At 40.2% G+C, this 27,646-nt stretch overlaps 2 protein-coding genes across 3 annotated transcripts in view; both read left to right on the forward strand.

Moving 5' to 3' along the window:
• Nucleotides 1-14,516, forward strand: part of LOC137283337 (prolyl 4-hydroxylase subunit alpha-1-like) — a 31,592-nt gene extending 17,076 nt beyond the window's left edge. For both annotated transcript variants that reach the window (XM_067814791.1, XM_067814792.1), the window contains exons 6-13: nucleotides 440-627; nucleotides 4,029-4,202; nucleotides 4,975-5,045; nucleotides 5,649-5,748; nucleotides 6,932-6,985; nucleotides 8,733-8,798; nucleotides 10,074-10,142; nucleotides 11,303-14,516. In XM_067814791.1, the coding sequence (XP_067670892.1) occupies nucleotides 440-627; nucleotides 4,029-4,202; nucleotides 4,975-5,045; nucleotides 5,649-5,748; nucleotides 6,932-6,985; nucleotides 8,733-8,798; nucleotides 10,074-10,142; nucleotides 11,303-11,470 (890 nt within the window). In that variant the 3' untranslated portion in view covers nucleotides 11,471-14,516. The remainder of the gene's footprint in view (nucleotides 1-439; nucleotides 628-4,028; nucleotides 4,203-4,974; nucleotides 5,046-5,648; nucleotides 5,749-6,931; nucleotides 6,986-8,732; nucleotides 8,799-10,073; nucleotides 10,143-11,302) is intronic.
• Nucleotides 14,517-21,728: 7,212 nt separating this feature from the next.
• On the forward strand, nucleotides 21,729-26,486 carry LOC137283610 (uncharacterized). The gene is made up of 6 exons (XM_067815201.1): nucleotides 21,729-21,887; nucleotides 24,437-24,550; nucleotides 25,232-25,310; nucleotides 25,499-25,632; nucleotides 25,872-25,964; nucleotides 26,430-26,486. The coding sequence occupies exons 1-6, from the start codon at nucleotides 21,729-21,731 to the stop codon at nucleotides 26,484-26,486; spliced, it is 636 nt and encodes a 211-aa protein (XP_067671302.1).
• The last annotated feature ends 1,160 nt before the right edge of the window (nucleotides 26,487-27,646 follow it).

Genomic DNA, 27,646 nt, shown 5'->3' on the forward strand with positions numbered 1-27,646 from the left:
TTGGCCTGTGATACTAATCAGACACTGAGTCCATATTCTGTACTCTGTTTCTGTGTCTCTAGATGGAGATACATGGATAGGTGTAGGTGATGATGCGAATTTCTGTTCGTATAGAGAAAGTGTAATATTTTCTATTAGCTTAAAGTGTTCTACTTCTGTCTATTGTGGATCAGCTTTTGTGTTAGTAGCAGTGTGGCCCAAACTTAGAATGCTCTCTCCACTTTTAATTACTGTTTAGTCAAACTTTGATGTGTCAGACATACAGTTGTGTCAAAGAGAATGTTTGGTTTGTATTCCTTCTTTGTTGTGTTGAGAATTAGGTAACTTGGCCTAAGTTTTTACTTCACCTTCATCCTTGACCCAACTATTGTTGGACTGTATTTCTCTGACAAAATAAAGATCACTTGCACTACATCTTGTTAATCTGAATGTTGACCAGAACCGAACCACGAGCGTGCAAGCAACAACAAGCGGTACTATGAGAAGATGCTCAAGGACAAGGAGGCTTCTGAGCAGCCTCGAGGAGAAGAGGGAACCACCTTTGATATGGATCCTGTTCAACATGAATATCGCAGGTCATATGAGTTCCAGAATTATGAAGCATTGTGTCGAGGAGAGTCAATAATGGTAAGATATGGATTGAGAGAAGCGCCACTTTACATCTGATTCCTAAGACCAGTTGACTGATTAATTTTTAGCAACCTTGTCACTGGCATGAGATAGATGCTCTTAGACTATCACATATAGACAGTTTTCCAAAAAGCATTAAGACAATAACTGGAGATGTGTCTATTTTGGAGCTGACAAAGAAAATGCCAACCATTTCTGTATAAGCTGTTTAGTAACAGGTTCTCCGTTGGCATGTCTGACAGTGTCCAGAAATCTGGAGTGGAGATTATTCACAATGTCCTCAATACTGTCTTAGTTGTCATGTCTGACTCACCTGCATGACAGCTTTCATGACTTGACAGCATCCAGAAATCTGGGGTGGAGATTATTCAGCTTGCTCTAAGTTATTTAACTTCAAAAAGGCCATTCATTATGCTGTATTACCCAGGGACTGTTCATAATTTATGCCTTCATAGGGATAGGCGGTGGGGTGATAATTTTTATGGAGAAGAATGTACTATGTGAATGAACCCCACTAATTTATGAACAAGGTAGGTGATACCCCTACATGTCATGTACAAACTCAGTGACAACCCCTCAGTATATATGTTCCAAACTGATGACACCCCTACCCCTAGAACTAAATGAGTGATTCCCGCTTGAAATCATCATCAACCCCCTACCCTCATGCTTCCTAACCATAAGTTATGAATGGTCTCCTTGAAGGCTATAGATTATACATGTAAATAATAAAGTAGGCCATAATAACACTATGTAATCAAGGTGCATGTTCTTCCTAGACAAATCACTGCACTTAATTCTAAAGACTGGAGATTTACACTGTGGTAAGAGAAAGATGTGTTTATTTTTCTTCACATTTATTCATATTGAAGTTAATATTTTTTATGTGTTTTCTTGATCACAGTACCATGTATCGCTGTTAACTCTCCATGTTGTAATGTATTCCTTAACAAATACATTATCTTTGAAATATGGTGGTGTGGTAGACTTGTAGTTAATGCATTCACTCGTCATGCTGAAACCAGAGCTGAATTCCCCACATGGGTACAATGTGTGAAACCCATTTCTGGTGTCTCCCACCATGGTATTGCTGATATTATTGTAAAAGGGACATAATCTAAACTCACTCACTCACTCACTATTTGAAATAATTCAATACCAAAGAAGTTGTTTGTATATTCTCATGAGATGTTCTCAGCAGAATAATTGGGTATGGGCTACTTTCTTTCTTTTGGTGTAGGGTTTTCTTGGAAACAGTTTCTGTTGCTTAGTTTGTATATAAGTTTCTTTTCCTCGAGTTGTTGTGTTTGCAGTTATGATTCAGTGAAGACTTGACTTTTGTAATACAACCATGCCATACAGATTTGCTGCCTGGCATTGAAGCAGTGATATTTACTTGTAATTGTACTCTGAGTGTAAAATGGAGCCCTCAAGTCTCTCTAGGCTAATCCTCTCATTAGTTCAATACATGTTGACAAAACCATTACTCTGGTTAGTTTTTACATTATAGGAATTAGCAAATGTTTTCTAGTATTTGCTACTGAATATAATTCTCTGCGCAGGTCTGGATAGCTCACTTGATGTATAAAATATCTGAACAATGGATACCATTTTCATAGTTCATGTACATCGTGTCTTTCCTGATTGTGGAAGATACTGTGAAAGTTGGTGTACTACTGTTGCTTACAATGTAAACTTTATCTAGTCTAGACATTTATGGAATACCTTATCTCTTAACAAGAAAATATTAAATACTCATTGCTTGATGTTTTAAACAAAGGTTTTGTAATACGTTTTTGAAATGACAATGTTACAGTAATCTGATGAAGGGGCAGGTAATAGCCCAGGACTGTTGTGTGTAAATAATAAAGTTACACGTCCATAACAACAGTCTTGTATTACCCTACCAACTTAAAAATGCCTGTGAAACATCTGACAGTAATCTATGTAATTATAGATAATGAGATACAAAAGAATAAAGCTGTATATACAAATATATAGGCTGACAAGTGATACGTGACTTTTGGCTATGCACGTTTGTAACACAGCTGTTATTATACACAGCTGATGATCAGTACACTAAAGACAACACATGCACAGATTAGCTACCTTCACAAACAACTCTTTAAAAGTGAACTCTTTAAAGGTTACTGTTTGCTTTTGATTTGTAAAATGTCACAAACACTGTATAAGGTCAGACCAAATTAAAACTTTGTCTTTCAGAACACACAAGTCAAAGAAGTATAACATTATGTTTGCTGCTTTAAAACACATCTTGTTTTTTTGTATTTCAAGAAAGAAATACTAAGTTACTGCAAAAGTTGATGTGACAACTATTGGTTAATACACTCTCAAGTTTTCCCCAAAGCAATTGGTCTAATTCAACCACTCTTTCGCGTCTGTATCCATATATTTCAAGAACGATTCCCTGAAAACAAGTAATTAAGTTTGTAAGCAGTCTGGTCATATGAACTGTAAAAAACTAATTCAGGTTGAAAAAACTGGGCATCTAAAACACTTGCAGAAATTGCTATCTGGCTATAGGTGGACTGTGAAAGAAAGACATTAGTATCTAGAAGCTGAGAGACTTGGTGTTCCTTGCGTATGTTGAAGCTGACAGGAAATTGACAATGACAGGGCTGAAATATAAGCCTTGTAGTGGCTGCAGACAAAGACATTCATTAGAATGTGGCAGTGTGGGTATCACCTTCTGGGCTTGCCCTTACCCCACGTCTTGTCAGTCTCAACTGCCTAAGGCATCTTGCTTGTGTCTTCCAATCACTGGACAACTTCCGAAGCCCAGCTTCGGTAGCATCAAGACTGTCATGTTAACACTATCATTGTCTCTGACTTTATCAAAGAATCGGCTTTGTAAGAAGGTCTCGTTTTAATTTAGATCAGATTTGCCTTTGGGGAAAATCATTTTTGGAGGATTGAAACTTGATCAGTCGAAAAAGGAAAGTAGTAATTTATTAAATTGAGTGCCTAAAGAAACATACCAGCAGTGTATTATAGATACAAAATCAGATTGCTATGAATTTCCTTTGTTTTAAGAGAACAGCAGAAATTGGCAATTATGATTGTGCCTTGAGAGAAAATGTCAAGGGTTAATACATTAAGCATTCATCATCTGCTCAGTCAGAATTGTAAGGTACAATATTGTCATACATTTCTTACGTCAAATAAAACCATCCACATGTATAATGTGAGATGTGCTGTGTGGTGGCTTGTCCAGTGATTTCTGTAATGTTAGATTGCCCATAGGTATTTAAACAGCATCATTTCATATTGTAACATGTTGTAAGTTTATGTGAGACGGCTTAACTACAACACTTGCTCTTAAAACCTACTAGGTTTGGTCATTGTGGTTGATGCATATACACTTTTTCTGTTCACAGGAGATAAAAGATGTACACAAGTTAGCTTGTCGGTATCACACACGGAACAATCCTCTACTAATTCTGATGCCAGCTAAAGAAGAGGACGTTTTTCTGGATCCATGGATTGTCATGTACCATGATGTCATGAGTGACTCAGAAATAAATGCAATTAAAAGTATAGCAACACCAAAGGTATTGATTGATATTGGTCCCATTTATACACCATGCCATTTTCTGAGTAGACAAGTTTGATGAAATGTCATTTTGCATTTCTGTAAATAAAATAGAATTTTTGAGAAATTCGGGCAGGGTAGATTGAACAAGGCTTTTCTTTATGAAGTCAGCAACAAACATGTCTTGTTCAGGTTGTTAGAGATGCGTTTGTCACATGTCAGTCCCAGTCTGTCACAAGAGGTACAGTTTTTGCTGATGTGCTCTCTTAGATGGAAGTGTTTGGACAGTTCAGCCAGTGTCATCACACCCTCACACCCTGTCACATCATGAAGTTTGTATATGAAGAGTATTTATCAGTTTATGCTTGTAACTGGTGCACTTATACAATGCAGGACCATCATTAACAGATTTTCATTTTTTGGTTGTGAATTCTAGGTGTTATGAATACCACAAATAGTCCATACACTTACTGTGTGAAATGTGTGACTACTTAAGTCAACAATGCCTATGACCCTTGAAGATGTGTCTTAGAATCGGTCTTCAACAACCTGTGTTTGTTGTTAGAGGTCACAAATGGGATTGGGTGGTCAGACTTGCTGATGTGGTTGACTCTAATGATCGTATCACAGGTGCCTAGATTGATACTTATCCTGTTGATCACTGGATTGTCAGGTCCAGACTTGCTTATTTACCGACTGCTGCAGTATATCTGGAATATTGCTGGGTGCAGCGTTAAGCAACAACCAAATCAAACAAATGATGGTTCCATCATGAGTGGTTTGTTTTCCAGTTAAATAGGGCTACAGTGCAGAACGCTAAAACAGGAGAACTTGAAGTGGCAACCTATAGGATAAGTAAAAGGTGTGTATGCTCTAGTTCCTGCTGTTATTAAACTGTTATTGAATGAGGCACCCTTAGTGTTATGAATACTTGACACACGAAGTAAGAGAGATGTCATTTTGAAGATAGGTATGTCGAACATACAATTTAAATCATAGGAAGTACAGTGTGCTCTGCTGTCCCCTCGTCATAACTTCTCTTCAATGACAGATGGGAACACCATCAAACATTTACCATTTTGTCTGCCATATTTGACAGATTTGTGTCAGGTTACTTTTCCTTTCTAGTACATTGTTTTGTGTATATGATGAACATTTTAAACCACAAAAGTACAGTGCCAATGCATACATGTAGCAATGGCCCACCATTGTCGATACGGGGTGATGACGTAACTTCTTCTCAAATGGAGATTACCTTTGAAACTGCTTTAGCAGCCAATGGGCTTAGGCAGTGTACAGTCCACATTTACTCTCTCACCTGCCAATTGTTTGTCCATGCTCCGTACTTACAGCATTTCTAATCATGTCTGTGCTCTAGTAGGGGACTGAGTCATTGATGAGAACATCTGGTGTCAGTGTTCTACTGCTTGTATCAAAGTAGCCATTGTGGGACTATTTGTTTCAGTGCATGGTTGAAGCATGATGAACACCCAGTAGTGGCAAGAATCAATGCCAGGATGGAGGCCATTACAGGCTTGAGTATGGAGACTGCTGAGGAATTGCAGGTAACTAAGGCTTAGCATTTGTTGTGTGCAGGGTAACCTGTGCTGTACCTGACGATGTACACAGGTAGATCATGCCTAGCTGGTTACATACATACCTGTTATTACTCGCCCATGGAAGATACTGCAGTGTAATACATTTACAGCAATATTACACAAGTGATGTCATAATGGTTTATGCTTATTCCTTATGCAGTGGCACTAGACCTTGCTTGACTGGCAGGAAGCTGAGAGTCGTCACACTGTTGGCAATTTCGCCACAGCTTAATATCAATTTGTGTTTGTGAGTGATAAACCGAATGCTAAATCTCCTATATGAAATATCATTTATATTTTTAGTATCAAAGATTTAGAATCAAACTCACTTTTTCTCATTTGATATCTAATCATTAACTCGTTTAATATATATAGTATTTCACGGAAGGTATTGTCTGTTTATCTGCGTCTCTCATTTCTGACCTGTGAAGGTCTGGGGTAGAATAGGCCTTCAACAGCCATGAAAGGCGACTCTGCTTCTTGTAAGACTAAGAGGCAATTAACAGGATCTGGTGGTCAGACTCGCTTACTTGGTTGACAACACATGTCATTGGTTCCCAATTGCAGGAATCAATGCTCCTGGTGTTGATCACTGGACCGTCTGGTACAGACATGATAAAATTACAGATTGCAGCCATGTAGCTGGAATATTGCTGAGTGTGGCGTAAAACTAAACTCACTCACTCGCTCACTCCTTTCATGACCATTGCAGGACACTTGGCATTTGTTTCATTTCAACCTTACAAGCATTTCAACTGTGGTCCTCCTCAAACATCTGTAATACCCAGAATGTGTTACATGTATCCATTTTATAGAAAATACTTTATCCATAATGGAAACTACATCAGATGCAATACAAGCATGATACCTAACTGGGATGGACTGTACATATGATCCCCTACAGAGGATAGATAGATTGTTGGGTGTTCCCAAATGATACATTATATATCAAGGTATAGAGTATGCAGGGGGGATACATGATGCTGTTTTACATACACTGCACCATACACTTCAGTATATCATGCTGCTGTTGATAACTTACATAGTAGGTGTAATTTCTGAGGCCATGGATTTTGTCCAAGTATTTGTATTGAAACAAAAAGTACAAATAGTGGGTTCTCCTTGACTGGACGTGTGTTTCCTGTTCCAGGTTGCAAACTATGGTCTAGGAGGGCATTATGAACCACACTTTGATTTTGCAAGGGTAAGTATTTAATATTGTACATAAATATTCTGAATACTTGGTCTAACAGACAAACTAGTTCATTAACTTGACAACAAACCACACAGAATATTCCTTACCTCAGTGTCTTGTCCATTTGCTTTGTGAAGAAGACTTGTCTATTCATGTAGTAGATATGGGGAACAAAATGTAAAGATATCAAATGTTGTTGAGAAAGTGTGGTACAAGGCAGTTGTGGAAGTAGTTCCTTGACACATCAACACACATTTGTCATTCATTATGGAACTTAATTTTAGCTTACCTCACTTGACAAGTTGAAACATGTGAACTTGTCAGTTTCTGTGTAGTGTGTTGATCATCGTGTGCCATGAGCATCTCCAGAACACTATTAGACAGTGGTATTATTGATATGATCTCTGTAGCTGCAGTGAAGTGCGTTTGGTTATCTGTTATCTACTGCTGTCACTTTGAACCTGTCTGGAGGTCGGCAAGGATTACAACTGACAATATGGACCATCCCCTTCTTTCAAACTCCAATAAGACTATTATTAGAATATCCAACTTGATTCCTTTGGTCAAGCTTGAACTTTCATTTGTCAGAATATTAGCCATGTGTTGATTGTTCCAGTGCTGACGTTCCCTGCTCAACTGATCTCATGTTCAAATGATAGGCAGTAAGGCTTGCACAAACATTCATTCATGGAAATGATTTTGCATGGTTTTGTCTTGTATTCTAACAGGAACTGGTCCTTTAACTTAGAGGCAGTTTGTGGCAGATTTCTTAATGCCACCATTTGGACTAATCTGTCTGTCTGGTCTTCAGTAACACATGCTTGTCATAAAAGGCGACCAACCGCATCAGATGGTCAGACTCGGTGACTTGGTTGACACATGTCATTGTATCCTGTTTGTGTAAATCAATGCTCATGCTGTTGATCACTGGATAGTTTGGTCCAGATTGGATTATATACAGACTGCCACTATACAGCTGGAATGTTGCTGATTGTAGCATTAAACAACAACCAAACTGTCCTTGGCATGAACAGTTGCCCTTGGGCATCCAGGGAAATCATCAGCTTAATGTGGTGTTGGTTTGAGGCCTATGATCTGTTGATGACAGATTGAGAAAATTTGGGCAACAATGCCTCTTTATTTACAGTTGCCTTCAATATAGCTGGATTATAGCTGAGAACTGTGTTGAGCACTAACAACAACAAGAACATGGCATTGTATCAGTGTTTTCATCACAATTGTTATGGTCAACTGGTTGATCTCTCTCTTTGTTTTGTACAACACTGTGAGAAACATTTGTGACATGTATTTGCCTTACAGAATCGGAAGATGACTCAGTTTGAGCAATTAAAGGGGAACCGAATTGCAACATTTCTCTTTTATGTAAGTCATGACTGTATTTGTTTCTATGATGTCCACCTTAACCCATGATCAGTCAACAATGTATTTCCCTTTGGTTGAACACTTTCCACTTTGAGATCTAATTAAGATCTGATATTGGTTTGAAAGACAATAATAAAAGTCCTATCCTTACAATTCTTTACAGAAATCAATAGTTCAACCAATGGGTGATGCATTCATGTCTACACATGTGGTTATTTGAGTGGCTGTTAATTATGACTTGTTTTATTATAGCTCATCAGAACAGGTAGGTAAGCTGGAGACAAGGGCTTTGAAGCAGGGACAAGATGGAGTAGAAATTATTATTTGATTTGTATCCATGTCTGAAATGTACATGATTGTTTGATTACATCAGAGAGAAGAAAAGGATGCATTCAAGTCACTTGGTACAGGGAACAGGATAGCAACATTCCTGTTTTATGTAAGTAGTTGACAATCCACCCAGTAATGTCGGAATTGCTTCACTTGGTTATCAGTCATACAGTTTTATAATCTCGAATAGATGAGACTTGCCCTGCTGTTGATGTCTCCATGGTAGTTGCATGATGTCAGCTGCTAACAATATTAAAGAGTATTGACAAAGAATATCGGTTTTAATTAACACGGTATGTCTGTATGGTATCAGGACATCATCTGTCTGTATGGTATCGTGACATGATCTGTCTATATGCTAGCATGACAGGATATGTTAACTTAGCATATAATGAAACTATATGTCTGTATGGTACCACCCAACAAGGTCAGTTCACTACAATATACCTTGGTCTGTCTATATGGTACCATCCAACAAAGTCTGTGCACAAAAATATACCTTGGTCTGTCTGTAAGATACCATCCAACAAGGTCTGTTCACAACAATATGACATGGTCTGTCTGTATGGTACCACAACAATATACCTTGGTCTGTCTATAAGGTACCATCCAACAATGTCTGTTCACAACAATATGACATGGTCTGTATGGTACCATTCAACAAGGTCTGTTCACAACATATACCTTGGTCTGTAGTATATGGTACCATCCAACAAGGTCTGTTCACAACATATACCTTGGTCTGTAGTATATGGTACCATCCAACAAAGTCTGTTCACAACAATATGACATGGTCTGTCTGTATGGTACCATCCAACAAGGTCTGTTCACAACAATATACCTTGGTCTGTAGTATATGGTACCATCCAACAAGGTCTGTTCACAACAATATACCTTGGTCTGTAGTATATGGTACCATCCAACAAGGTCTGTTCACAACAATATGACATGGTCTGTCTATGTGGTTACATGACACAAGATCTGTTCATGACAATGTGACATGTTTTGTCTATATTGTTAAAGGACACAAGACCACGCTAACCATTCTCGAAATGTTCGTAGCCCTACAAACCTCTTAAGCCCATACTTAACACATTTGCTAATATAAAAGTTAAGAATCCTTAGGGCTATGATTGTTTCGAGACTGGAGGCCATCATTGTTAGTTATACACAATGTGTGTTACATATATTTACTTGAAGAGAGATCAGTCTGTAAAATAACATGACATGGTCTTTCTGAAAGTTGAGCGATGAGGAACTAACAATAATAGTCACTGTAGTAAATTCTTGACAAGAAATAGGTGTTCCTGAATTAATGTACTTGTAATCATGTCACATACTGTGCACTAGTATTTAACTGAATATGGTTTTACCTCCCTTGTAGATGAGTGACGTAGAAGCAGGGGGCGCCACTGTCTTCCCATACATTGGTGTTAAACTGTTTCCCAAAAAGGTGAGACTTTCTTTAAGTGACAACAGTCTGTATGAACATGTGTTATGGTTTTGAGGTCTAGGTTAGCCCAGGACTCGACATGATTGCAAGCAGTGCATAACACTGACATGAGTGGTGTATATACAGGATATTACCTGTATATGAGTGCCTGTATCATACTATGTTTATGACACGAGTGCCTAATTGTTGGTATTTCCTGAGCAAGAGAGGGATATTCCAACATTTAGACACCAGTGTCGTAAACATAGTATGATACGGGCACAATATTCTATTTATTACCAAAGTCGTCATATTGTGGAAAATAACCCAAACCTACTTTCAAACATAGGCTACCTGCCGTCTCGTCACAGTGTCATAGAAGAAACAAGATGTCAAAGTATTGTTCATGACAAAGCGATATATTGCCCTAGGTCATCGTATGAAAAATAGGGACCGTAATATTTTCACCTTCGTAGGTAATAAATACTTTTATCACTACTTGCCATTTTACTATGTCTGGTAAGTCATAAAATATAGATGGAAACAGTAGGCTGTGATTTATTTCATACATGGGTCATGTATAAGGACTCTTAATATTTTTCTGTGAATGACAAAATGCACCTTTGGAAACTTGAGTTCTAGTTTCCTGTGTGTATCTTGTGAAGATACTGCCAGTTGCAGTTTGTAACAACAATTTCAAACTACTACTGAAATGCAGGGCTAGGTGCTTTAATTCAGTGCTTTGATATTCAGTATTAAATCACATGAATATGATCAAATCATTTGCATATGGTAGCCATATTTGTTTTTCTATGAGTTTGTTGTAACTTTTCTTCAGTGAGATGTTGTGTTTAAACACATCATCAGTATACCTGAAACTTTCATATAGTCATCTGCTCTAAGAATGTGTTGTCATGACTGCAGCTTCATGTGGCCACACACTGGCTCCTGTTCCTATAGTCTGCTATTAGTAAGCAGTATGTTTGTTCAACCTACCACTGTTTTGTTTATGAATCTGTAACCTTGACACATGTACTGATGTAGTCATGTTCATCTTTTTTCTCAGAACTCTTTGTACTACAACAAAGTGCGTGCGTGCATGTGTGTGTGTGTGCGTGCCTGCGCGCGCGCGCTTGTGCGTTTATACCTCTTGTTCTAAAGTTGGTGTTTTTCTTTCCTAGGGTACAGCAGCATTTTGGTACAACCTGTATAAGAATGGAGAAGGTATTTACAACACCCGTCATGCTGCCTGTCCTGTGTTAGTTGGGACAAAGTGGGTGTCCAACAAGTGGATTCATGAGAGGGGGCAGGAATTCCGTCGACCTTGTGGTTTATATAAAGAAAATTAACATACCTCGCTCTCAAGCTGAACTGAAGAAAAATTGAAAGAATGAATGAATCTCATAATGTATATTTGCAACCTAGGTTGAATGTCAAAGTTTATGTCTGTGAATTGGTATGTCTATGTTCCTGCCATGAAATACAAAGTGATATCTTGATGCTGAAATATCCTGGACAAATGCCAGATGTCTGTCTATATGTTAGTCACCCCTGTTTTTGTATTGTTGATGAATTGTGACAAATAGCTGGTTTACCTTGTGTTTATATTTGTAGTCGTTTTTATACATTTTTGAAACCTCCAAGTTTCTACATTGACCATATTTGGCATATCACCAGTATAGATGTACACACATGCTGCTGTGTCATGTAGAAGATCCATGCAGTTGTCTAGCACCAACAGAAACTTACATGTTCACAGATGGGTTTCAATAAAAGTTTTCAGGGGAGTGTTACATGCCAAATATGGTAATGCATACAAAATTTGTGTCTGGACTTCTGATGACTTATGACATCACCAAGCAGATGTGTGATTCATATGTTGTTCTGCTTCTCACCAGTTTCTAACAGTGGTGACCCCAAAGGGAGAGACAAGGTTTTGTATTTGAAATTGTCAAGCATGTATATTTTTGTACACACAAAAAGAACCATGTCCATTTATTTGGTTCTGTAACAGAGAACAAACTTAAAGTGAATCAAACTGTATCCTACAGAATGTTAAGTGTACATATAGAAGTATAACATTGGAAGTTGTGTTTTGACTCTATGGGTCTGAGCTCTGTGTTGAACGTGTATTATCACACGTGTGTGTTCTGACATTTGTATTGCTTGAATAACCTTGTGTTACGTGAATGTTTGAAATATATATATATATATAGTTTATATATATATATTCTCTTGCAAATCTATACAAATAACTGTGTAAGAATGAAGTCTTAAAATTCATTGATTGTATGTCAGATGGGGGTGTCTGCGAGCAACACTTAGAGACAGTTTCTGATAATTGTTGATGTCGAGCAACACTTACAGACAGTTTCAGAAACTGAGCAACTCATTCAGCTGTTGCTATTTTACAGTGAAGAAGATCAAAACATTTTATACAAATTTACAACTTTGTGGAACTTTCTGATAAACAGGGAGATATTAAGATCAAATGAACAGTTTGTAACTTGTTCAGAGGTGTTACCAGTTTATACTCTACCTATATATTGTATACCGGTACCATATTTAAAAATATACTCATTTATTTATTGAAACACATGAAATCCATAATGTTAAGTTAAAAACAGATCCATTTGATATGATCAGAGATGAAAAGAACATTTTTCATTATTGATGAATAGTTCTGGCATTAAATGTCCAAGTTTCTGTGAAGGAAATGGTCCCAGGTTGTACATAATGTATTGTTGCACATTAGCCAGGATGTACAGGGGGCAAGCAGAAGTGGCAACACTTTGCTCAAGTCCTCTTCACACAGTTGGCCATTTTGAATGGACAGCTTCTATTTGCTGTGGGTAACTGCCATGCATCATTTGATTAGGTATAGGAAATACTGAAAGTATTATGGATCATCATTGTGTAATGTACAAGTAATGGAGGGTTTCCAACACTTATTCACCAAGAAGAAACAGTCGTGATAATGGCATGTGCTGTTCACTACAGAAAGATGACATGTCCTTCTACAATACATGTACATGTCAGTGCTTCAGCACCTGACTGGACAGGAATCGGGGAACTACTAGATTCCTCACTCAGTCTAAGAGGGCCAGGATACTCACTTAAAATGTACAACAGGGAAAGTAACATATTTTTGAGAGAATGATATCAGGCAATAGACTCAATGCAATTTTGAAAGTATTCATGCTCCCTGTACATTTATGAAGATCAGAATGACTGTTGTATGTTGTTTTAACATGTAGCAAGTATACATCTTGTAGTTCTAATACTTATAGAATAAGTGCATGGTTCATATAAACTGCATCTGTCAAATATACTTACCTCATACCTAGCTGTAATAATTTGTTTAAGTGCTGTACGAACAAATTTGTGCTAGCTCTATCTCAACAATACCTCTGCTGTGACATTTTGTCTTCCAAGGTGTTTCAAGTTTTCTCAGTAAGGAAACTCAGAGCTTTGTTTTCCCATTTTGTCACCATTTAACCTTCAGTTGGGTATTCCCACATGCCACTTTATAGCTGAAATAATGATGAAGCAGAGTGAGATTTAACCACTCATTCCTAGATACAGTAGCTCCATGAATCAGTAAGGCACATGCTTGGATGAATGGTCTTGTGGTGTATTGTGTCCTGTGTCCTGGGCCATGTCTGGAGTCAGCTACTCATGTTGCCCCTCCAGAGTACTTACCTGCTATTTAAAAAATATAGCTGAAGTCATGATGACTTGGGTATATTACAAATTTCATTCATTTACTGCTCATTCATGTACAACTATCTGTATTGTCATTGCTTCAGCTCAGAATCAAAGATATTTCTCCTCACTGTGTTAGTCTAGCATCTCTTGGAAGCAGGGATAGTAATGATAGGCTTAGTGGCAGAGTTCACAGGATTTGCTTGTTGTGTCGAGACTGACAATGACACTGAGAAGTTTGTGTATTGTATCAAATATTTGTCTCCAACCTTTGTCCATTGGTGCTTCCTGTTGATGATATACCATGATTTACTGCCAGGCTCTCTTCATTTGCATATGTTATGACTTTCCTAACAAATACCAGTCTGAATAACAGTCTGAAAATAACCTTGTTTTAACTGTAATCAACATACTGTTACATTACATTCCCAGGTGCATGCGCCAGGCTAATTGGTCAGATGCGTTATTTTCTACTTGTTGCAGAGAGAAGTTTGGTGCATTCAGAAATCATTGGACTCCTTGTCTTTTGTGTGTGGCACAGGAACTATTTTGTCTTAGTAGAGTTCCCATGTACTGTGAACCTGACTTTGCAGATGTATTTTATAGAAGTAATATGCAATTCCTGGAACAACCGAGGAATATATGATGTTAAAAAGGCTGTTATCTACATGTAATAAATGATGACCATTATGAACGTGTTCGTGTGTATGTAAATCATCTGCTCGATTTCACCCTCTTGTGTCATGGTTTGAAATAAGCGATGTTTATGATCCAAATACTTACCGTGGTATTTCGGTGTTTAACTGTAATGAGAACAAATTGACTTCTGTTCTTCGATCCAGGACTTGGCTAAAGATCAGGGCAGTTTTAACTATATTGTTTAGACTAAAATATTTATAAATTACCTTAGGGTACCTTTTACTATCAACTATCGATATCAAACAAACCTGGGCTTTACATGCATGAATTTGTTTATGGTATCCGAACACCAGAGCGTTGTCAATCAGTGCACCTGAAGTAAGCAATCGTTCTGCAAACAGAAATTCCAGACGAGAGCATTTCGGGATGGGATGAAAAACCAGTATTTATACTGAAGCACCATGATAACACCAGGGATACATGTTTTCTTGGAGGATACAATCATGCACAAATCGGCATCTCTTGTTCACCTATCCTTTGTGTAATATGCATGTGGATTTGGGGCGCACCAACACAGAGTATTGTTCTCTAGAGCGGAACTGATGCATTCGAAGTTGTATCAATGTTATCTAATGACTCTACGGTTGCGTTATGACCAAAATGATTGTTTTGAGGAAGGACATGAATAACTCAGCAGACACTCACACCAACACACACATGACGTGCATGTGGCGACATATAGCCAGTGGTCTTGAACGTGACATAGCTAGTTAAGTCCGATTGTCTTGTGCGTAGCACATTAAGTCCGATAATCTTCAACGTGACAAGTTCTGTTAAGTTCAGTGGTCTTGAACGTGACACGTTACGTTAAGTCCGATAATCTTGAATATGATAAGTTCAGGTAAGTTCAGTAGCCTTGAACGTGACACGGCTAGGTAAGTCCAATAACATTCTTGAGTTGGCTTCGGACATGCTCCGCAGGGTATGTTTGGGCGACACTTACAATAGTTACACAAGCAACAATTTATTCAATGCACATTAATATAATACGTATTGTTAGCTGAACAGGTCATAGTTATGCTTAACTTGTTTCCGGATGATAAACAATGTTATGCAACAAGTAAGCAATATATCAATGCCCACATCACCAGATCTTTAGCTATTTCTGAATCAGGTCACAGTTTGTCGGTATAGACTGTTCACAGGGTTCCAGTACCATCTCGTTGTCATAGCACCACAGAATGCAAGTAACTGTAGGCTGTTTTGTTTCACCTCAGATTAACGTACTTAGCTATAGATGTTCGACCAGTAAACTCAGTTTGGTGTCGCAGTGTTGAGCATTTATGTTCCACTGTTTACCTCACAAAACTAACAAATCACAATTATATTCAATCCTCTAGGTGCAAACCACTCTCTCGTGATTTTCAAGTGTATTCCAGATAATGTTGGAGGAACAAGTGTTGTAGCGTCGTCTACATCGTCCTTCTCATCAACTTGCGATGAACCAGCTGACTCCTACACTATAAGTCCAGATGATATTGTACCATACCGTCCATTCAAGAAAGCAGTTTTGATAATGGATATGCAAAAAAATGAATATTATGTTCTCCGTGGTGCTGGCAGATTTTTCAAGGAGATCAAAGTTCCAGCTATTTTTATGGAATGGAGGAGGAAAGCATAAACATCCCCTACGGTTCGGAAAGGTCAAAATATCAGACGAAATCGTCCACATACCACTGGCCAAACATTAACGCTTAATCTATGAATGTAAAAATCATTTTGATAGAAACAAATATTTCGTAGACTGTGAGGTAGACTAAGATTTGACAACTAGTTAACTGTTCTCACCTGACTACTGATTGTTAAGAAATAGTTGGAACAGAGGAAGATTACATTAAGGAATCAGTTCTTCAAGATAGGACTTAAACAATGACACCGATCCTGATCGAAACAGTGAATACAGCAACACACCAAAGACGCCTCATCGTTCACTGGCAACAACCAGGAGGATGGAAGATAGTAGTCATGAAATCTAGTGTTATGTATGGACCTGACAGTCATCTCTTATGCATGATGTTTGGTTATTTAAAATTCATTTTGTTGCTTGCGTTGAACTGTTGCCTTGGTTCCCACAGAGAGGTTTGACTTAGTTTTATAGACTTTGTTTTGTATATCCATGCGGGCACAGCTATGTAAATAAACAAGATAAAAATCTACTAAAAACGAAAAAAGAAAAAGAAAAAAAGGAAAGAAAGATAAAAAGAAACCCATGGCTGAAGATTATCAATTTATACACTTGAGGTTCAGTATTGAAAGGCAGTCATGGAGAAAGCCTTCATAAACATTAACGGAGCAATGCTGCAAGAAATTGTACGTTACAAATGACAAGTATTCTAAGGTCAAGGTCGCAGAGCAGTCAGTATCTTGTATGGTCACCATTAGCATCAATGGTTGTTTGGCATCGGCGTTCCATATACTGCACCAGATTCCGGATTAAGTGCCTGGGAATGAGTTGGTACTCTTCCCCCAAGGCCACAAACAGAGCAGGTAACGCCTGTAGCTGAGGGTCACGCTGTGATCCAATTCGTCTCACAAATGTTCAGTAGGGTTAAGATCCGGTGATGAGGGCCAATCAAGAACCTGAACGTTGTTCTGGCCAAGCAAATCCCTGGTTATTCTTGCTGTATGCGGCCGAGCGTTATCATGCTGAAAACTGACGTTCTGGCGGTTTATGAAAGGAAGGACATGAGGTCTGATGATTTCATCAAGGTAACGTCGAGCTGTCAAATTGCCCTGGACCTGAATGAGATCTGTCCTGCAGCTGTATGAGATGCCAGCCCAAACCATGACACTGATATACATGTGCTCTTCCTTCGGGACGTCGCAGCATGTAAAGTGACTCATCACTGAAGATAACAGTTCTCCACCTTTGCAAGGTCCATGGGAGATGTTGGCGACACCACTGTCTGCGTTGTTGCCGATGTTGACGTGTAAGGGCATGTCCTCGGTCATCTGAAAAGAATCAAAAGTCTTCTGGCACTACCGATGTTGTAGAGGATGCTGTGGTGAACCTATTCCGCAAATGTCGAGGCCGAATAAACCTGAACGGTCGTGGTCACACGGGGTCGACCTGACCTGGGGCGATCACGTGTTGACCCTTGCTACTGGTAGCGAAGCAAAAATCTTGCTATGGTACTCTGTGACACATTCAGTTGCCTTGCAATAGTAGACTCCCCAGCCTACAATTGACCAATGGCATTGTTGCGCTGAGCCTCAGTAAGTCCAGGCATGACTTTAACACTAAATGTAAGGTTGTCAACGGTCGCAAGAGCATTGCAACCCTCGGACTTTCACTGGAAATGATGCATGGAATCTGTGTGCAAAGGAAACGCATGAATTTCTTCCCGTTCAAAATTTATGGTATATATTAAGAAATACAGATTTTGGTGCGTTTTGGCGAGTTGTCCTAAACGACAATGAATTCAAACTCGGAAATGTTTGCAGACAGCGTTCACCATAGATATGGTGATTACATAGACACCAGTGATTCAAATTCGAAAAGTTACATGGAAAAATACTACCTATACGTTTCTTTTTTGAGTAGTATATATTACACCTTATTTTCCATATCGTACACCATTTCACTGAAGTCGAGAAGTGCATTAGATTAGAAGCTGATTACAACCCTTTAATCATACCATACCTGTGAATACAGTGACACCTCCCCCCACGCTTTATGCCAGGTCTTCTCAAGACATGTTATAAAACAATCATGCTTGTCCTTACTGAACGACCCGTGAAGGTCCGAGGTAGAATAGGCCTTCAGCAACCCATGCTTGCCATAAAAGGCGACTACGCTTGTCGTAAGAGGCAGCTAAAGGGATCGGGTGGTCAGGCTCGCTGACTTGGTTGACACATGCCATCGGTTTCCAATTGCGCAGATCGATGCTCATGCTGTTGATCACTGGTTTGTCTGGTCCAGACTCAATTATTGAGTACAGCGAAAAACTAAACTCACTCTCTCACTTACTGAACTGAGTATGCCATCCTATTGACAACTCTGTGTATAGAGCTAAAGTGACACATGTTACCCTTAGAATTGTCTCTTAAACAATAAGACAGGTGCTAGGAGTATTTCTCCATCAAGCACAACCATAAGAGGATGTTTCTTCAGACAATAAACAAGAACTGTGATAGGCAGTTAGGGGAGTGCCAGATCCAGTATCAGTCAACCACGCCTCGGCCTTCACTGGTCCCACGAATACTATGATGAGTTTTCCTTTCTAATATTGCCAACCGTGACACCATTAAGCCAAGGTATTTAGTGTTGGTCTTTCAACCGATTACGAATGATAAGGCTAAAACATCAAGAGACTCAATTTTCCTCAATTCTCATCTCGCCTTAATTTGGGAACACAGCCGTCAGTCCTACTGTCCTACTATCATAATTACCTCCTCTATGGGTTGTGACACTAGCTCAGATTTGCTTATCTGGTTTTTGTGACACAAATGACATGTTTCAACAAAATAATAATCCTTAAGAAAAAATGGAAAAAAGAAGTTATCCGTATACGGATGTTTGCAAATTTTCATGTTTCCCCTGAGTGTATACAGGCCAAACAGAAATGAATTTTCAAACAGCTTAGACAAGATGTTTGAGACTTTGCTAACCTGATTCATCCTCTTGGTGCATCATGGATCATGTCTGTCCAAGGGAGACAACTCATACAATATCACAGTACTGCAGACCATCAACAACATATCACACCATACATAAAACTCTTGTGGTCTGTTACTGTACACTTGTTAGTTGTTCACTTGAAGATGGCAGACTTTCAGCTGTGTTATCCTGGGACTTCTTACAGACCAACATCATCACTAGCAGCAATGGTATATGTATCAAGCTAAACCTAAACAGTTTCCGTGATGACCTACTGTCCCCGTCACGGTAGAAGCAGTAACCTAGGTATGAGAAGTATAAGTTAAGTGGCAGTGATCCCGCAGCAAATGTCCATGTGGTCAAGTCTATAACTGGAGCCATGAGGCTCAGTCCGGTGGTCACCACACAGTAGCGGAAAGCGACTCGTTTACACACCTTTGCTGTACCATGAGGAAGGCAGTCTAAGTAAACTTCGTCTCAGTGTATTTCGTTAACAAAACCTAGTAGAAGGTCGCGTCAGGTAACCTTTGAGCGGCCAATGACGGTCCAATCAAATGCGAGACTGTCAAATAGATTTAGCCAATCAGACAACGGCTACTATTTAGGGATCGGAGGGACTTTCAAAATATTCAGGTCACAGACACAGATCTCTCCACAAACAAAAATCAGAATATAACACAGTTGTTTGACCTGCAGAATATACGCTTTGGGGTTTCTGTTGGCATGGTTACCATTAGCTAATATTTCCGCAAATTAACATCCTTGCTTATTGTCAAAAACACTATTTTCAGCGACTGTTTACTCACCGTTGTCATGGCAGTACGTACGCCGTGTGCATCTCCCGGAAGCGATCGTACGCTAAATAGCATTCGGAATCGTTCGGGTACGAAATCTTTTCGAGATAAAAAGTTCAAAAGGGATGTGCGAATGTGCACCTTCGCGATTTGGTAAGCTGTGTTCTGATTGGTCAATCTCAAAGGTTACCTGAGCGAGGCCAACATTTAACCTGAGTGTGTACGAATTGTGAACGCTCAGCTACAGCGGTTTAACATCTGTAAAATGTCATAGCCAGCTGTAATGCCAACCCTACCAACTGAACACATCTTGGACATGACTGGGAGATGCATGTGTCAGCGCCAGAGCTTCAAGTGGAGTTTGACATATTACACATTACTGATAAGAAATCATCAACTCCTCATCTGAAGTCCATTAATTCTATTTGTTGTACCCACAATACATCCATGGATGTGTTATGTATTTGTTTGCCTCTTTCAGCAGTTACATTCATAATTTCATCAGTCGCCATGATCAATGATTCATTCCAGGTTCGTTACATCGTTATCGTTACATCGTTACTTCAAGGGTTAAATCAAACGTTATGACACTATCCAATCTAGTTGCCTTTTACCTGATCTGAGACTCGATCTGCCATAAGGCCTGAGACACGACCTGAAACTTGATCTGTCATCCGTCCCTAGTATCGATCTGTCATCTGGTCTGAGACTCGATCTGCCATAAGGCCTGAGACACGATCTGAAACTTGATCTGTCATCCGTACCTAGTGCCGATCTGTCATCTGGTCTGAGACTCGATCCTTCACCGGCGACTTGAAATCCGGCTGAGAGACGATTTGAGACTCGATCTGTCATCCGTTCTGAGTTCGATGTGACATCCGATACTGAGATCAGCTTCAAACCTGTCTTCCTTAGTGTCCGAGGTCAAGGAGTGACCAGTAAACAGCAAAATGCCAACCACGTCTGTATCAGCGTAAACAGGGTAACTCCGCTTGTTGTCAGTACTCCCTCAGTGACCATACCAGTGGCCGTAACAACCTACAGGCGTCGCTGTAGTACCTGACTCACTCTGGAATCAATTGTATTCGCAAGTAATTGAACTTGTGAGTGTATTTACTGATTTCTCAAGTTATTTCCTTGCATGCGTACCGATATTTGAATTGACGTCTTCATGCTGACACGGAAATAACACATGCTGATTTTAAAGGGGGTCAAGTCTGAAACAGTGTCTTTTGTGAATGACATTTTACAGAACCAGGAGGGAGCTGTCAACCCCGGCAGAGTTGTGTAGGAATGGGAGTGGGAGTGCACAGTATCTGTCAGTCTGAAAGTAGGGGTCCTACGCCCCATTCCACGACGTCTGTGTTAGAGTGTAGGAGGTACGAATGTGATAGCCCTGTAATAACTTTGTTAAACGGGCCTATGTATATATAAGTAGATTATGCTGCCGAAACCGCCAGATTAAAACGCGTCAAGGGAGGCTACTCGTGATGGCTTAAAGCCAGAGAACCCTGTAGCATCCACACATGGAATAATATCGAAGTGCAAGACCGTGAATACGACCTTTCAGACGACCTTTCACATATTATTTTATTGCATGATTTGATGCACGTTAGATGCCTGCTCGGTAAAAGCTTTGTTGATGATAATAGTAGGAAATCAGAACACTGCCTTGATTTTCTTGGTATCTGCTGTCACACTGCAGCAATGTGACACAGTACACGACTCTTATCTACTGGACATCAGTGAAGTCACCAGATGGCCAGTGGTCACCAGAGAGAGGCGGTACGCAGGCGAAATACAGTGACCATGTTAGAGTTCATCCTGTGTCTTGTTTCTGCTGTTGGGGGACAGTTGAACCCTCCTCCGAAAACATTTTGCGTAGCTCGTCGGTTAGAGGCCAAAATAAGGGAGACTGGCGGAGCCATCTGCACGTCCTATGGTGTGGAGGTGCCAGCCCTACGTGACGTGACTTCGTCTGACCTAACACATGTTTGCGCATGTGTGTGTCGGTGTGTGTGAGTCATGTGTGTTCGGTGTCATGTGAGAAGGTTGTGTGGAGAAGGCTGCACTGTATACTGATTGTAGCGAGTAGCCTGTGTGTTTGTTCATATGTGTCTTGGGAGTGATGTGTTGGGTTTCCTATGAACTGCTTGATGTTTGCGTCTTTGTTGCGAATCTTAAAAGTCACCAAGACTATTTTCAAGGGGGCTTTAACGTGCCCATTGCTTATCCCTGTCTACAATACTCACCGTATTGATAAAAGCAATTTTCGTTTTGAAAGGGCGAAATCTTGCCAGCCTGCTTGGTCGCATGAACAGCCATTCACCTTAACAGATTACCTTATCGGGAAAATGTGAAAATTATCACATATCACAGTTCTTCTTGGAGTCATATTATATACGAGAGCCATAAACTTCATCTAGGTCTCATTTAATAACGAATTTATGTCTTAAGATATGTATAGCCTGAACCAATGAAACAGAAAAGCAAATTCGGTTGTTGGAAAGGGACATTTAATTGGAAGGTGTTTACAAACAACATGGGTTCCTGGTGTCGTCGACAGTTGTTACATTAAGTCAGTGTTACAGTTTGACGATTGCTTGTACTTAAGAATTGTTTCTTGCCACTGTGTGCAAGGGGGTGCTTCCCCTGAATAAGATCATCCGGATAGCTTATTACTAGAACAAGTCATGTCACAAACATCTCGATCTGAAATAGGCAATATCAGAGATATGTTTTGTAAATGCTCCAGACAATGTACACTCATTACATCCAATATTAGTGTTCATAAAACTCCAATGAAATCTTCTGTAGACAGAAAACTCAGCTAGCATTCTTAAGATATCCATGTTTCGGGAAGGAAAGTGCCATCGACATTGCTGCTGGTGCTATAAATGTCGAATAGAGTACACTATTGTGTTAAACATGCAAGAGTGCCACTGACACTCATAATGAGGAACCGAAAGATTCCATACCACATTTCACAGGAAAGCATGCGGTATTTCCAGCTATGTCATACAATTTGAGCAGCAAAAGTCTTGATGACTCTTGATCCATATCTCCGTGAAATAAAGGACTATGCATGGTAACAGTGATAATTGATATAGACTAACTATATTGACATGTCACTGTTACTGTTTACTGGTGTATGCTTATATACTACCGACAAGAAATAAGGGAACTAATGAAATAATAGCGAATTTGAAACTGCTTTAAATATCCACTAAATCAATTTTAGGCGTCAAGTTCAATATCTGGTGTGTCCACCATGTTGGGCAACACATTCACGGCACCTTGATGGCATGCTGTTAATCAATTTCCGGATGGTTGCCCGTGGTATTGCCCGCCATTCCTCTTGGAGAGCTGCACCAAGCTGGGCCAAGTTGGCGGGTCCTGGGTCCCTGGCGTACACCCTTCGACCAAGAACGTCCCAGAAATGTTCAACTGGGGACAGGTCTGGGGACTTAGAGGGCGAGTCCAATGTCTGGATACCTTCATGTCGGAGATAAGCGGAGACAATTCGGGCCCGATGTGGTCTGGCATTATCATCTTGGAATACAAAATTTCGGCCGATAACTCTAGCCAATGGAGCCACAACAGGACGCAATATTTGGTCAACGTATCGCTGACCAGTCATGGCTCCGTTAATGATGACCAAATCTGATCGTCTGTCATGTGTAATCCCACCCCACACCATGACAGTACCATCTCCATATCGATCATGGTCAAGAATTGCTGCTCTGGCATATCGCTCCCCGCTCCGACGCCAACAACGCTTTCTGCCATCTGTGAATCGTAGGCAAAACCTTGACTCATCAGAGAACGTGGCGTAACGCCAGTGACGCATAGCCCATCCCTGATGCTGCCTAGCCCATGCCAATCTTTGGCGCTTATGGTGAGCTGAAAGGGTGACACCCTTAAAAGGCCGTCTTGCTTTCAGACGAGCTTGATAGAGTCGGGTTTTAACGGTTGAGGTTGAAATGCGTCTTCCACTGAGTGTGCGGAATTCTCTATTGATGGCAGGGGCCGATTTAAACCCATCGCGTAGAGCAATTAACGTAATGAGACGATCCTGTCGTGGTGTCGTTGATTTTGGTCTACCACGCCCAGGTCTCGTTGCAACCCCACCCGTTTGACGGTACTTATCCCACAGGCGTGAAATTTCACTTTTTGATTTACCCATCTGCCGGGCAACTTCACATAATGATGCCCCCCCTCCCCCTATCATCCCCACAGTTCTCCATTTTGTTGCTTCACCGAGATACTGCCTCGGAGGCATTTCTGTCAGTAAGTGTCAATCTCTATTGCATTAGTGATTGCGACTTCTCCAGTACATTTACAGGAGTTAACTTCTGTATGCACGTGTAGCACGTGCTGGGCATGCATTATGCGAAATTCCATTGTCATTGGATGTTGCGTTTGGGAGACCAAACGGACCCTGTCACAGTCAAAGTCATCTACATTCAATTTCTTGGTTCCCTTATTTTCTGTCGGTAGTATACTTCCGCTTGCAGATAGATAACGTCATGCACTACGACTACTACAACCGAACTATTGTGATGGAAGTGAACAGCCACAACCCTAACAATACTACCGCCTACACCAGGATCATCCAGGATTACAACAGGGTAAGCAACAGAGAGATCCTTCTTGGTTCTAAACACTATGTAAGAATCGCTTGCACGCTGAACCAGATACAGACATGTGACAGCTGTGATTGGATAGAGTAAGATTTCCATTTTCAGCAGACTTTTGCTTCATGTGTCTACAGATATTTTCAACAATAAGTAATGTCACAAAAATCTCGATCAGTAATAGGTAATATCAGACATATGTTCTGTAAACACTCCAGAAAAATGTTCCTTCGGCAGAGGGCGCGACAGTCGATTTAAAGCAACGTTGTATTAATTCATTAGAAGTTTTTAATTTATATTGTAATCCTATTTTTTTCGGAATAAATTATATGGTAGCTTCGCTGGGGGCTGATAGAAAGAAATGCTATATTGATTTTTACATGTGTGACATGATGGTGTGCCCTTAAGGATTACAGAGAGACAAACTCTGAATATACACGTAGGTTCATGATTAGAGCAACATACAATATGCCCTGATCTGCTGCCGGAAACTTCTGTTTCTTGATCATACAACAAACGTCAAATGTAATCACTGAGTTCATTCAAATATATAATGAGATGAAGCAGGAACGTGTGCGTGTAGGTTTTGTTTGTATGTGTGTTTCCCTTGTACTGTACAACTTTGTGCTGTGCGTTAGACAGGCGTAGTGATGTGGCCTATGTTGTACTCTCCAGGGTATACAGCATGTGTTCTTATCCGGACGGTGCACGACGTCAACGATTCGTCGGGGGTTCAGGGAGCCCTGTATTCCAGGTGATTACAGACCAAAGCTTCTCCCTCAGTAGAAACAGTGAGTGAGTATGGTTTTACGCCGCGTTTAGCAATAGTCCAGCAATTTCACGGTGGGGAAAATCAGAAATGGGGATTCGAACCCCGGGTCTTCAGCCTGAGAGCGAACGCATTAACCATTATGCTTAATGCTTATCATTCCTCCAAAACAGACAACGCCACCTACGTGGGAAGTAGCTATATAGCTTGTGGCGTCAACAAGATCGCCCTCAACAACTGGCAGTTTCCAGAACCGGGATGTGTCCCAGTAGTGGAAGCCATCATTGGAATCGTCAACAACGGTGAGGTGATCCCAGGCATGGCCTGCTCATGATGATGTTATAAGCTGACTGGGTCCTATTTTGGGGTCCAAAAACAGTAAGCAGGTATAGAAGTAATAGAACTACAGACAAACGTCTATGGTTTTAGAATATGTCTCTTCTAATCGGCATTGGTGGGTGTTATCCTCGGTTGTATGTACAATCCTCTCTGAAGGCAATCATTGTAGGCAGGACTCGGTTTGACTATGTTGCGGTGGCATCCGAGCTTGTCTTTGTCTTCAGGCCAGGCATCAGAACCCCAGACCTGTTTGTGTTGCCTCCCCTATGTAATGGGGCCGCCGACACCGTCAACAATGAGGTACATGCAATCATACCGATAGTGCCCCTGAAATCGTGCCCGTGACGAAATGGTCTTCATCAAGCCACACTTGTCATAAGAGACGACCAACAGGATCTGGTTGTCACGCTCGCTGACGTGGTTGACACAATCATGTCACCGATCCTAATCGCCCAGGTCAGTTGTACAGACCGTCGCCATATAGCTGGAAAATTGCTGAGTGCGGCGCTAATAACAATCACACAACATCAAACTGAGTTACTATCATATGATCATATGAATAAAACTATGTCAAAGACATCAAACTTTCAGACTGATAACATTAAGAAAACTTTGTATGGCTTTTATTCTATAATTATTGATCGTATCTGTAAACATCGTATTCAGTGAAATATGTTTAGGTCTGGCTGATCATCTTCATGTCCGATGTTTGGAGATGAATGGTTTTGTGAAATACTTTCATGTCAGTTTCATGTTCTCTTACAGGACCACCCACCTCACATCCAACGTGTTCTCATGGCTATGGACGGGTGGTCATCTTAAAGTCTGAAAATAAAACATTTGCCGCCTCTGTCTCCTTATTTATGCAGAAATGCCAATTCAAACTACTGACCGCAAAGAATCGCCGATTTGGTACTCGGGATGTGAGTAGGGATGTGATTGTTGGAGATGTGCGTGTGTTGGATTTTGCAAAAATAGAATGAATACTGTGTTCCAGAATCTGCTTGAAGACATAATTGTGCTTCTCAATGTTGAAAATGGTCAACAGAAGAATATATTGTTTCCGCAAACCCCAATTTCCGAGAGTCAAAATCTCTTCTCCTGTTGGTGCTATACATATGATCTTGTAACAAATCCGTAAATAATGCATGTTTTGTTTTCATTGGGTGTACTGGGATATTAAACAACAGACACAATCGTGTTTTCATTGAAACCTTAAGAAAACTGATTTAATGATCCATTCGTCAGAACGTGCCATTCAACTCACCTACATCACCTATATATCTTGCTACTCACACTGACTCTATCATCTTTAAGTAGAAACCTGGTATCAACAAAGGAGACAAGTACTTTCCCTACATGCTAGTCACGCAGCCTCTAGCTGCTAGAGGTAGAAAACTGGTTTCAACAAAGGAGAAAAGTACTTAACCTGCATGCTGGACTCGCAGACTCTAGCTGTTAGAGGTAGAAAACTGGTTTCAACAAAGGAGAAAAGTACTTAACCTGCATGCTGGACACGCAGACTCTAGCTGCTAGAGGTAGAAAACTGGTTTCAACAAAGGAGAAAAGTACTTAACCTGCATGCTGGACTCGCAGACTCTAGCTGTTAGAGGTAGAAAACTGGTTTCAACAAAGGAGAAAAGTACTTAACCTGCATGCTGGACTCGCAGACTCTAGCTGCTAGAGGTAGAAAACTGGTATCAACAAAGGAGAAAAGTACTTAACCTGCATGCTGGACACGCAGACTCTAGCTGCTAGAGGTAGAAAACTGGTTTCAACAAAGGAGACAAGTACTTTCCCTACACCCCTGCTCCCAGCGTTGTCTGTCGCTGCAGCGAAGGTTCGAGTTGGGTGGTCTGTGGTCATGCCTGGTTGTTATCCTTGGTTTGTCGTCAATAAGTTGCTTAATGACTACAGTTCCCTCCGACATTACTGGTAACAAAAGGAAAAACTGACGAACGGGGTCTTGAAATCATCCCTTT

This window comes from Haliotis asinina, chromosome 5 (assembly GCF_037392515.1).
Source record: "Haliotis asinina isolate JCU_RB_2024 chromosome 5, JCU_Hal_asi_v2, whole genome shotgun sequence".
Classification (NCBI taxonomy): domain Eukaryota; kingdom Metazoa; phylum Mollusca; class Gastropoda; order Lepetellida; family Haliotidae; genus Haliotis; species Haliotis asinina.